This window comes from Salmo trutta, chromosome 24, assembly GCF_901001165.1.
Source record: "Salmo trutta chromosome 24, fSalTru1.1, whole genome shotgun sequence".
NCBI classification, from domain to species: domain Eukaryota; kingdom Metazoa; phylum Chordata; class Actinopteri; order Salmoniformes; family Salmonidae; genus Salmo; species Salmo trutta.
In genome coordinates, this window is record NC_042980.1 from 38,450,346 (window position 1) to 38,463,803 (window position 13,458).

The 13,458-nt window shown below is 42.0% G+C and overlaps 1 protein-coding gene across 1 annotated transcript in view; it reads left to right on the plus strand.

Annotated features, from left to right (window-relative positions):
* The window catches only part of LOC115160556 (DNA repair protein REV1), a 40,649-nt gene extending 37,655 nt beyond the window's left edge, over positions 1 to 2,994 (plus strand). The window contains exon 22 of the mRNA XM_029710720.1: positions 156 to 2,994. Within this exon, the coding sequence (XP_029566580.1) occupies positions 156 to 267 (112 nt within the window). The 3' untranslated portion in view covers positions 268 to 2,994. The remainder of the gene's footprint in view (positions 1 to 155) is intronic.
* The last annotated feature ends 10,464 nt before the right edge of the window (positions 2,995 to 13,458 follow it).

The window sequence follows — 13,458 nt, forward strand, 5'->3', positions numbered from 1 at the left end:
CATGGTCAAATAGGACCTGTTTGGGGATCGAGGATCATTCTACCCCCGTTGTTGAGATTCCATTTCAATTAGTGCTTTTCTCTTTTTCTCATGTGTGTTTAGTTTATTAGATATTCAAGTGTGTTAGGCCTAAGGCATATCTTATGTCATGGCAGGTTGATGCAGCAGTCTGTGGAGTCTGTATGGAGCATGGCCTTTGACTTCATCCTGGATAACGTGCAGGTGGTGGTACAGCAGACCTACGGCAGCTCTCTGAAGATCACGTAGGAGAGGGCAGCACTCTGAAGATCATGTAGGAGAGGGTAGCACTCTGAAGATCACGTAGGAGAGGGCAGCACTCTGAAGATCATGTAGGAGAGGGCAGCACTCTGAAGATCATGTAGGAGAGGGCAGCACTCTGAAAATCACGTAGGAGAGGGCAGCACTCTGAAGATCACGTAGGAGAGGGTAGCACTCTGAAGATCATGTAGGAGAGGGTAGCACTCTGAAGATCATGTAGGAGAGGGTAGCACTCTGAAGATCATGTAGGAGAGGGTAGCACTCTGAAGATCACGTAGGAGAGGGCAGCACTCTGAAGATCATGTAGGAGAGGGCAGCACTCTGAAGATCACGTAGGAGAGGGCAGCACTCTGAAGATCACGTAGGAGAGGGCAGCACTCTGAAGATCATGTAGGAGAGGGCAGCACTCTGAAGATCACGTAGGAGAGGGCAGCACTCTGAAGATCACGTAGGAGAGGGCAGCACTCTGAAGATCACGTAGGAGAGGGCAGCACTCTGAAGATCACGTAGGAGAGGGCAGCACTCTGAAGATCATGTAGGAGAGGGCAGCACTCTGAAGAACATGTAGGAGAGGGTAGCACTCTGAAGATCATGTAGGAGAGGGCAGCACTCTGAAGCTCACGTAGGAGAGGGCAGCACTCTGAAGATCATGTAGGAGAGGGTAGCACTCTGAAGATCATGTAGGAGAGGGCAGCACTCTGAAGATCACGTAGGAGAGGGCAGCACTCTGAAGATCACGTAGGAGAGGGTAGCACTCTGAAGATCATGTAGGAGAGGGTAGCACTCTGAAGATCATGTAGGAGAGGGTAGCACTCTGAAGATCATGTAGGAGAGGGCAGCACTCTGAAGATCATGTAGGAGAGGGCAGCACTCTGAAGATCACGTAGGAGAGGGCAGCACTCTGAAGATCATGTAGGAGAGGGTAGCACTCTGAAGATCATGTAGGAGAGGGCAGCACTCTGAAGATCATGTAGGAGAGGGTAGCACTCTGAAGATCATGTAGAGAGGGCACGGCAGGCTCTGGCCAAGTCTCAAATCACACCCTATTCCCCATATAGTACACTGGTCTATTATACGAATATGTGGAGGATAGAATGCCATTTGAGATTCAGTTTTGCTCCTCCTGCTCCTGTTTGTTGTGCCACTGTTACATCATCTTACTATTACATCATGATCCTGTGGGAGGAGCTAGGTCAAATCTGGGTCAAATCATGATGTCTGTGATCTTCAGCACGGAAAGTCGGAGTTCTAGAAAGATGCCAGAGTTTCAGAATTGTTCTCTCCTTGCGTCATCACAGTGAAAGAGTTCTGTGTCATTGTGACATCAACACAACAACCCTCTGTCACTTTGACATCAGCAGAGCCTAACCTGCCTTCTGTTGTGACGTCGTCATAACACACGTCAGCAGAACAGAGCACCGATATCGGCTGCACTACACTTTCAAAAATCAAACTTGGCCCATCACACAATGTCCAACTTTCCATGGGTCGGAGGGGGAGGGGCAGGAACCCTCCTCCTGTAGCCCCTATTGGTCAGGACCCACTGAAAGTCATGAGTAATGGCAGAGTTGGCCACTAGGTCTGTGAATATGCCAATCGTCCCAGTATAGGACAGACTGAGACAAAGAGATGGCCATGGAATCTCTTTGCTGTCTCCACTGCGTCCTTCCTCGTTCTTTGACATGCAGGGTTTGGAAGCAGAAAGCAGAGACCTCTTCCAGTCTTCTGGATTCTGTTTCTTTTCACTCTCTCTGCTTTGCACCAGTTGTTTTGTTACTCTAAGCTTTGCACCAGTAGTTCTGTTACTCTCTGCTTTGCACCAGTTGTTCTGTTACTCTAAGCTTTGCACCAGTTGTTCTGTTACTCTGCTTTGCACCAGTTGTTTTGTTACTCTAAGCTTTGCACCAGTTGTTCTGTTACTCTAAGCTTTGCACCAGTTGTTCTGTTACTCTGCTTTGCACCAGTTGTTCTGTTACTCTGCTTTGCACCAGTTGTTCTGTTACTCTAAGCTTTGCACCAGTTGTTCTGTTACTCTCTGCTTTGCACCAGTTGTTCTGTTACTCTCTGCTTTGCACCAGTTGTTCTGTTACTCTGCTTTGCACCAGTTGTTCTGTTACTCTCTGCTTTGCACCAGTTGTTCTGTTACTCTAAGCTTTGCACCAGTTGTTCTGTTACTCTAAGCTTTGCACCAGTTGTTCTGTTACTCTGCTTTGCACCAGTTGTTCTGTTACTCTAAGCTTTGCACCAGTTGTTCTGTTACTCTAAGCTTTGCACCAGTTGTTCTGTTACTCTCTGCTTTGCACCAGTTGTTCTGTTACTCTCTGCTTTGCACCAGTTGTTCTGTTACTCTGCTTTGCACCAGTTGTTCTGTTACTCTCTGCTTTGCACCAGTTGTTCTGTTACTCTAAGCTTTGCACCAGTTGTTCTGTTACTCTAAGCTTTGCACCAGTTGTTCTGTTACTCTGCTTTGCACCAGTTGTTCTGTTACTCTAAGCTTTGCACCAGTTGTTCTGTTACTCTAAGCTTTGCCACCTCCTCGGCCTCAGAAGTATCTGCAAACTGACACAGACTCAAAAACACCCTGTCTGGGACATTGGTTTGTACCTTTCCTCTGCAGGAAAAAGTGCCATTGTAAATAGTGTTTTCACCGCCGCCTCTTCATTTTACAAAGAAAAGGCTTGTTTTTTAAATATACTTTTCCCCCTTTTTTTCTTGTATTGTTTACAAGTAGTGTGTTATAAACAGTTATTGTGTGTGTGTGTGTGTGTGTGTGTGTGTGTGTGTGTGTGTGTGTGTGTGTGTGTGTGTGTGTGTGTGTGTGTGTGTGTGTGTGTGTGTGTGTGGGTGGGTGGGTGGGTGGGTGGGTGGGTGGGTGGGTGGGTGGGTGGCGTGACAGCATGGAAACCAGAAGCTGGCCAAATCCCTTATGTTGATTTTTGATGTAACTTGTATTTAGTTAAGACATGGAATCTCAAGGGTCTGAAGTGTCTTCCTGTCCTTCAACTACACTGATGAGAGAATACTGGAGAAAGCAATACCATGTGGCTTTGGATTGCTACTACGTAACAAGTGCAGATATCTGAAAGGAGTTGAGGAAGCTATTTCAGACTATTGTGATGCACCCAGACTCTCCTGTCAATGCTTTCTGTGACATCACATAAAATGGTAATTCTCTCTTGTGACCTCACAACGTCACACCTATTTCTGACATCACATAAATCTGCATTTGTTGCAACCCCCCAAAAAAAGAACTGACAGTTCTCTCATTGTGACATACGCAGTGGGTTTGAAATGGCTCCTACTGAACCTGACCCACGATCATATAACAGTTAGTATACTGGTGAAATGAATGTAGCTGTAAACACGGGAGACACAGACAACCTGTGATTCTGAGTTCATTACATTCAAATGTGTATGCTGTGGTCTCTGAGTGACTGTAAAATACCTTTCCTGTCATCTGCCATAACTCTTCGAAAGCTAAGGGCCAGAAGAAAAGATCTAATTGGTCAGTGTACCTGTCTATCATGACTGACCCGTGCCTGAAGACCTGAAGCTGTGACATCATTTGTATGTTTTCTAAGAACTTGATAATAAACTTGGAATTAGTAAAAGCCTTGATCAAATCAAATTCTATTGGTCACATACACTTATTTAGCAGATGTTATTGCGGGTGTAGTGAAATGCTTGTGTTTCTAGCTCCAACAGTACAGTAATATCTAACAAGTCACAACAATACACACAAACCTAAAAGTAAGACTATATTAAGAAATATCTAAATATTAGGATGAACAATGTCAGAACGGCATTGACTAGTATACAGTACATACAGTACATATGAAATGAGTAAACTGTATGTAAACATTTATTAAAGTGACTAGTGTTCCATTATTAAAGTGGCCAGAGATTCCATGTCTATGTATAGGGGGCAGCAGCCTCGAAGGTGCAGGGATGAGTAGCCGGGTAGTGATGGCTGTTTAACAGTCTGATGGCCTTGAAGCTGTTTTTCAGTCTCTCGCCCCCAGCTTTGATGCCTCTGTACTGAAAGGAAAGGATGATTAAAGTAAACCTTGAACTTATTTCAGTTAGGTGGTCACACAGACATAACTTTTTGCCAAACTGGACAGGGGCTAGCCCATTGTGAACTAACTAATACTAACTAATAATATGCTAGCATTTGGTGCCTGGTTCAAGACGGGCTTGCTTATAAACTTTTTGGTTGTTACATAATAAAAATACAATAGCAATGTAATGAAAAAGTATCCTAACTAAGCTACTACAGTCTCATTGGTGGTAACTAGACTTTATTTACCCGTGACTTACTTTTTTTAACGAAATCAATTTCAAATTACAATAACAAATAAACAGGACATCACTACAAGTATATTTTCTTAAGAAACAAAATAACATTAAAGTAAAGCAAATAAACAAAATAAGAAATAAAAATTCCTACACATTAATTGCCAGTTACAACAGTTTAAAAAGTTAAATAAAATAAACTGAAAAAGGTCAGGGGCTACAATTGTATAAACCTATGATGTAAGAATACTTTTGTTGTGGACTAATCCTAGAGATTTTATAAAATATTTGGCATTTGGGGACAGATTTCAAATATTAGTTTTTCCACCATTAATGTTTCCCATGGGAAATGTTAGAAACACTTCAAATAAGGGCTGTGTTTCATGTAGGGTTACCCTGGTGTGACCTAACCGTGTAAATCTCTCTAGGACAAGGTAACCTTCATCAATATATTCACCTATATTTACCCCCCAAAAAATGTAATGCTAATTAGCTGCTAATATGGCTATGATAAAGAACTACAAATTCCATGATGATCTGGACGAACCGAGGCAAAGGGAAGAATCGCTGGATTAACTATCTAATGTTAGCTAAATGCAGTAATTAATAAATTTGCTACATTTCTTTAAATGGAAAATTCTGTGAACTGTCTTGTGCAAGTTTTAAATGGACACAAAACCTGTTAGCAAAGGTGTCAGTTAGAGATGACATGCAGGAGCTTGCAGGGATTTACAGTTTTGCATGATGTCTACTTTGATGCTAATTAGCATTTTTTTAATCTGCGAGGGAATATAGCCGAATATATTGATAAAAGTCACCTTGTCCAAGAGAGATTTACATGGTTATCAAAATGTCACGCCAGGGTAAGCCTACACAAAACATTTCCCTCTTTTACCGCTAGGTTTTATGGGTGTTATGACACCTCTACTGTGAGGTTCTATAAGGCACAAGATGCAGTGCTGTATCATGAATACAGTCACAGGTAAATGGCGTTATTTGGCCGACACAATAGCGGCCACCGACCACTACCCAAGGGTCTGGCAAATCACTGTTGAGGGTAGTGCACCACATGATGCAGTCCACACCATGTATCATTCACATCATCAAGCCTCATGTGCTGAGAGTTTGGAGCTTCGCCAGCTACACTGCCCACCACACCACCCTCCTCAACCTCCCTCCACAACCTCCCTCCCAGGCTAGTTTTGGTTACCCTCCCTACTCCCATCCCCAGGACAGGCCTGGGACCCTCCTACCCCCCATAGCTGCCCCAACCCTACAAGAGGAGCCACACCAAGGTCTCCTCTGCACAGCCAGAATGGAACATTGGCAGCAACTCTGGGCCCCTGCAGCAGCTCCACTCCTTTGGCGGGAGCTTCATCAGGGTGGACTGAGCTCGGTCAACACTGCTCTCCCAGTTCCCACCCCAGCCACTGCATCCAGCGATTTGAGGGAAGTCTGTCAAATGCTCAGTCTGCTCTGCTCTCACGTGGTTGGCCAGGGACCTTGGAAAAGTCTCAACTCACTCAACAAATAGCTGCAGATGACCCTATGCCTGTTAGCTCTTATGGCAATGAGGTACATTTCATTTATTTATTTAACATTTATTTAACTAGGCAAGTCAGTTAAGAACAAATTCTTATTTATTGTGTCCATAAACCAGAATACACATTTATTTGTTACTGGGATTTACCCCCCTCTGCTGCCATGGTGGATGCTATTGGTGCTATATCTGAGTGTTTAACACCTTTTCTGTCTTCTGAGTTGGTCATTTTAGGGGATTTGAATCTGGGTTGGCTATCCCCAGCCTTAGATCAGTGTTTGAGTATATGCATTGATTTTAATCTGACTCAATTGATCTCATAACCCACATGGCTAAATGTGAAAACCCCTGTTAACTCTTCATTGCTTGATTTCATTCTTACTAATAACCCCCATAAATATTTGTCTAGTAGAGTATTTGCATATGATCTCAGTGATCATTGTCCCATAGTATGTATTAGAGATATGAAACAACAAAATACTAATCCTTGTTTAATTAAGGAGATACATTTTTTTTGGTTTTCTGCTCAAGGGGTTTTCCATGTCATTTAGGCACTGTCTCCTGTATTACTGACCCTGAGTTGGATCTAGAATATTTCTCCTTTATATTCATTCCTCTGGCAGATAAACACGCCCCTTTTAAACAATTCCGTGTCAAAGATTGATCTAACCCTGGGTTTTCTTCAGAAATATCTAAGCTCATTCAGTAGAGAAATTAGGCCTGGGCCAAAGCAAGGAAAACTAATACTGTAGTGGACTGGCAATCTTTCAGACAATTGAGAAACAGATGTACTATCTTGATTATGAAAGCAAAATAAAGCTACTTTTTAAGCGCCATCTTTGACTCTGCTGGTGATCCTTCTACATTCTGGAAAACAGTAAATGCACTGACAAGTACAAATTCAACTTCTTCCCTGTCTTAGCAAGTTCTGTCTGACTGGCATCATAACTGAGAAGAATGGGATAAGTGACGCTTTTAATCATCATTTTATCTCAGCAGGCTTTCTATTTGAGAGAAACGGTGGTGTAGTTGACCCTTGTCAGTCAATCGACTACTCTTCCCTCTGCCAGCCTCTAGCTGACTCAATGGTTAACCCGTCAACTTATGGTCAATCTTTGTTTTCATTTCAACAATTTACTATCTGTGATGTATTAGATGCCCTGCTTAAGATTGATGTAAAACAAAATGTGCTGATATGCTTGATCCATTTTTGCTGATGCTCTCTGCCCCCCTGATTTTTTAATTATTAACCCATATGTTTAATCTGCCAATTATATCTGGTCCTTTCCCCAAGGTTTGGAAGGCGACCCATCTACTCTCCCTTCACAAAAGTGGTGACCCTTGTGACCTAAATAATTATTGGCCTATTTCTAAACCTTCTTGCCTAGCTAAAATATTAGAATCTTTGATTAACTCTCAGCTAAAATCTTTCTTATCTTTGAAAAATATTCTAAATGTACATCAGTCGGGTTTTAGACCAGGTCATAGCACTATCTCTGCTGCATCCCTAGATAATAAATGATGTGGTTAACTGTATGGATAAAAGGCAACATTGTGCTGTCCTCTTCATTGACCAAAGGCTTTCCATAGTGTTGATCACTCACTGCTAATTCAGAGGCTTTCCTCAATTGGCCTAGACCAGGCTGCATGTAACTGGTTTAAAAATTACTTGACAGATAGAACTCAATGTGTATCTACTGATGGTATTAAATCACATTTCCTGGATATTAAGAAATGTGTCCTGTAGGCGTCGATTCTGGGTCCTGTACTTTTTACTCTTTACATTAACAATATCGACTTGTCTGTAAAAAAAAAACTGTAACCTGCACTTGTATGCCGATGATACTGTTGTGTCTGTTATTGTCCCCATGGTTGACCAGGCTCTATCTGAACTACAGTCTGCCTTCATTGTATTATGATACTGTTGTGTATGTTATTGTCCCCATGGTTGACCAGGCTCTATCTGAACTACAGTCTGCCTTCATTGTATTATGATACTGTTGTATCTGTTATTGTCCCCATGGTTGACCAGGCTCTATCTGAACTACAGTCTGTCTTCATTGTATTATGATACTGTTGTGTATGTTATTGTCCCCATGGTTGACCAGGCTCTATCTGAACTACAGTCTGTCTTCATTGTATTATGATACTGTTGTATCTGTTATTGTCCCCATGGTTGACCAGGCTCTATCTGAACTACAGTCTGCCTTCATTGTATTATGATACTGTTGTATCTGTTATTGTCCCCATGGTTGACCAGGCTCTATCTGAACTACAGTCTGTCTTCATTGTATTATGATACTGTTGTATCTGTTATTGTCCCCATGGTTGACCAGGCTCTATCTGAACTACAGTCTGTCTTCATTGTATTATGATACTGTTGTGTCTGTTATTGTCCCCATGGTTGACCAGGCTCTATCTGAACTACAGTCTGTCTTCATTGTATTATGATACTGTTGTATCTGTTATTGTCCCCATGGTTGACCAGGCTCTATCTGAACTACAGTCTGCCTTCATTGTATTATGATACTGTTGTGTATACTATTGTCCCCATGGTTGACCAGGCTCTATCTGAACTACAGTCTGTCTTCATTGTATTATGATACTGTTGTATCTGTTATTGTCCCCATGGTTGACCAGGCTCTATCTGAACTACAGCCTGCCTTCATTGTATTATGATACTGTTGTGTCTGTTATTGTCCCCATGGTTGACCAGGCTCTATCTGAACTACAGTCTGTCTTCATTGTATTATGATACTGTTGTGTATACTATTGTCCCCATGGTTGACCAGGCTCTATCTGAACTACAGTCTGTCTTCATTGTATTATGATACTGTTGTGTATACTATTGTCCCCATGGTTGACCAGGCTCTATCTGAACTACAGTCTGCCTTCATTGTATTATGATACTGTTGTATCTGTTATTGTCCCCATGGTTGACCAGGCTCTATCTGAACTACAGTCTGCCTTCATTGTATTATGATACTGTTGTATCTGTTATTGTCCCCATGGTTGACCAGGCTCTATCTGAACTACAGTCTGTCTTCATTGTATTATGATACTGTTGTGTATACTATTGTCCCCATGGTTGACCAGGCTCTATCTGAACTACAGTCTGTCTTCATTGTATTATGATACTGTTGTGTATACTATTGTCCCCATGGTTGACCAGGCTCTATCTGAACTACAGCCTGCATTCATTGTATTATGATACTGTTGTGTCTGTTATTGTCCCCATGGTTGACCAGGCTCTATCTGAACTACAGTCTGTCTTCATTGTATTATGATACTGTTGTGTATGTTATTGTCCCCATGGTTGACCAGGCTCTATCTGAACTACAGCCTGCCTTCATTGTATTATGATACTGTTGTGTCTGTTATTGTCCCCATGGTTGACCAGGCTCTATCTGAACTACAGTCTGTCTTCATTGTATTATGATACTGTTGTGTATACTATTGTCCCCATGGTTGACCAGGCTCTATCTGAACTACAGTCTGTCTTCATTGTATTATGATACTGTTGTGTCTGTTATTGTCCCCATGGTTGACCAGGCTCTATCTGAACTACAGTCTGTCTTCATTGTATTATGATACTGTTGTGTATACTATTGTCCCCATGGTTGACCAGGCTCTATCTGAACTACAGTCTGCCTTCATTGTATTATGATACTGTTGTGTATACTATTGTCCCCATGGTTGACCAGGCTCTATCTGAACTACAGTCTGTCTTCATTGTATTATGATACTGTTGTGTATACTATTGTCCCCATGGTTGACCAGGCTCTATCTGAACTACAGCCTGCCTTCATTGTATTATGATACTGTTGTGTCTGTTATTGTCCCCATGGTTGACCAGGCTCTATCTGAACTACAGTCTGCCTTCATTGTATTATGATACTGTTGTATCTGTTATTGTCCCCATGGTTGACCAGGCTCTATCTGAACTACAGCCTGCCTTCATTGTATTATGATACTGTTGTGTATACTATTGTCCCCATGGTTGACCAGGCTCTATCTGAACTACAGCCTGCCTTCATTGTATTATGATACTGTTGTGTCTGTTATTGTCCCCATGGTTGACCAGGCTCTATCTGAACTACAGCCTGCCTTCATTGTATAACAGAAAAACTTTATTGACCTGAAATTAGTATTGAATACAGGTAAAACTAAGTATAAGTTGTTCTCTAGAGCCCATAAAAGTAACTCTGATGATTTAAGCAAATGTACTCTGGCTGGTGTCCATATTGATCGTGTCTGTGCTTACAGATATCTGGAGAGATGAAAAACTCTCTTTTAAAAAGCATATTGACGAGTTAGTTAAGAAGCTGAGAATAAAAATGGGCTTCTTCTATAGAAATAGGTCCTTCCTCTCGCTAAATAGTAGAAAGCAGATTATTCAGTCAACATTCCTATCGGTCCTAAACTATGGCGACATCTATATGAACGCAGCTGCCACTTAATTTAAGCCGTTAGATGCAGTTTATCACACCTCACTGCGCTTTATTACGGGCGACAATTTGAATACTCATCACTGCATTCTCTACCAGAAAGTTGGTTGACCCTCTTTGCAATGTATGAAACCTTTGTGACATCAATGTTTTCATTTATAAAGCCCTTTTACAAAAGGTCCCACATCCGGTCTCAGGCTAACTCTGGAAAATCCTTTGGTCTCTACGGAGTTAGGTAAATCAGCTTTTAGTGTTCTTGCAGCTTATTTTTGGAACAATCTTCAAAATGTTCTTCAATGTGATGTTCTGGTGCCTCTAGGGTAATTCAGAAAGACGATTGAGGACCTTATTACTGATTAATGTGTTTGTTTTGGTGCCTCTAGGAAGCTGATTGAGGACCTTATTACTGATGAATGTGTTTCTTTATGACCGTGTTTTTGATGTGTGTATTTTTTGCAATTTATGTACTTCAGGGCTCATCTGTAAAAGAGACCATGGTCTCAGTATGACTCCTTGATGAAATAAATGTGAATATATACACACATACAATGCCTTCGGAAAGTATTCCGACCCCTTGACTTTTTCCAATTTTTTTAGGTTACAGCCTTATACTAAAATTGATTAAATTGTTATTTTTTCTCATCAATCTACACAATGCCCCATAATGACAAAGCAAAAACAGGTTTTTTGAAATGTCATGCCAGTTTATAAAAATACAAATAACAGAAATATCACATTTACAATAGTCTTCAGACCCTTTACTCAGTACTTTGTTGAAGCACCCTTTGCAGCGATTACAGCCTCGTCTTCTTGGGTACGACGCAACGAGCTTGGCACACCTGTTTTTGGGGAGTTTCTCCCATTCTTCTCTGCAGATCCTCTCAAGCTCTGTCAGTTTGGATGGGGAGCGTTGCTGCAGCTATTTTCAGGTCTCTCCAGAGATGTTAGATCGGGTTCAAGTCTGGGCTCTGGCTGGGCCACACAAGGACATTCACCCGAGACTTGTCCCAAAGCCACTCCTGTGTTGTCTTGGCTGTGTGCTCAGGTTCGTTGTCCTGTTGGAAGGTGAACCTTCGTCCCAGTCTGAGGTCCTAAGAGCTCTGGAGCAGGTTTTCATCAAGGATCTCTCTGTACTTTGCTCCGTTCATCTTTGCTGAAAACATCCCCACAGCATGATGCTGCCACCATCATGCTTCACCGTATGGATGGTGCCAGGTTTCCGACAGACGTGATGCTTGACATTGTAGCCAAAGAGTTAAATCTTGGTTTCATCAGACCAGAGAATCTTGTTTCTCATGGTCTGAGAGTCTTTAGGTGCCCTTTGGCAAACTCCAAACGGGCTGTCATGTGCTTTTTACTGAGGAATGGCTTCCATCTGGCCACTCTACCATAAAGGCCTGATTGGTGGAGTAATGCAGAGAGGGTTGTCCTTCTGGAAGTTTCTCCCATCTCCACAAAGGAACTCTAGAGCCCTGTCAGAGTGACCATCGGGATCTTGGTCACCTCCCTGACCAATGCCCTTTTCCCGCGATTGCTCAGTTTGGCTGGGCGGCCAGCTCTAGGAAGAGTCTTGGTGCTTCCAAACTTCTTCCATTGAAGAACGATGGAGGCCACTGTGTTCTTGGGGACCTTCAATGCTGCAGACATTTTTTGGTACCCTTCCCTAGATCTGTGCTTCGAAACAATCCTGTCTCAGAGCTCTACGGACAATTCCTTCAACCTCATGGCTTGGTTTTTGTTCTGACATGCACTATCAACTGTAGGACCTTCTATAGACAGGTGTGTGCCTTTCAAATCATGTCCAATCAATTGTATTTACCACAGATGGACTCCAATCAAGTTGTAGAAACATCTCAAGGATGATCAATGGAAACAGGATGCACCTGAGCTCAATTTCGAGTCTCATAGCAAAGGGTCTGAATACTTATGTAAATAAGGTATCTGTTTTTTTCTATACTATTTTAAATTATTTTACAATGTAGAAAATAGTAAAAATATAGAAAAACACACACACACACACACACAAACCTACACACACACCCTACCGGTCAAAAGTCAAACACCAGTCTCAACGTCAACAGTGAAGCGGCGACTCAGGCATGCTGGCCTTCTAGGCAGAGTTGCAAAGAAAAAGCCATATCTCAGACTGGCCAATAAAAAGAAAAGATTAAGATGGGCAAAAGAACACAGACACTGGACAGAGGAAGTCTGCCTAGAAGGCCAGCATCCCGGAGTCACCTCTTCACTGTTGACGTTGAAACTGGTGTTTTGCGGGTACTATTTAATGAAGCTGCCAGTTGAGGACTTGTGAGGCATCTGTTTCTCAAACTAGACATTCTAATGTACTTGTCCTCTTGCTCAGTTGTACACCGGGGCCTCCAAGTCCTTCTATTCTGGTTAGAGTCAGTTTGCGCTGTTCTGTGAAGGGAGTAGTACACAGCGTTGTATGAGATCTTCAGTTTCTTGGCATTTTCTCACATGGAATAGCATTCATTTCTCAGAACAAGAATAGACTGACGAGTTTCAGAAGAAATGTCTTTGTTTCTGGACAATTTGAGCCTGTAATCGAACCCACAATTGCTAATGCTCCAGATATTCAATTAATCTAAAGGCCAGTTTTATTGCTTCTTTCATCAGCACTGAAGTTTTCAGCTGTGCTAACATAATTGCAAAATGGTTTTCTAATGACCAATTAGCCTTTTAAAATGATCAACTTGGATTAGCTAACACAACGTGCCATTGGAACACAGGAGTGATGGTTGCTGATAATGGACCTCTGGACGTCTATGTAGATATTCCATTAAAAATCAGCCCTTTCCATCAACAATAGTCATTTACAACATTAACAATGTATTTCTGATCAATTTGATGTTATTTTAAATGGACAAATCAATG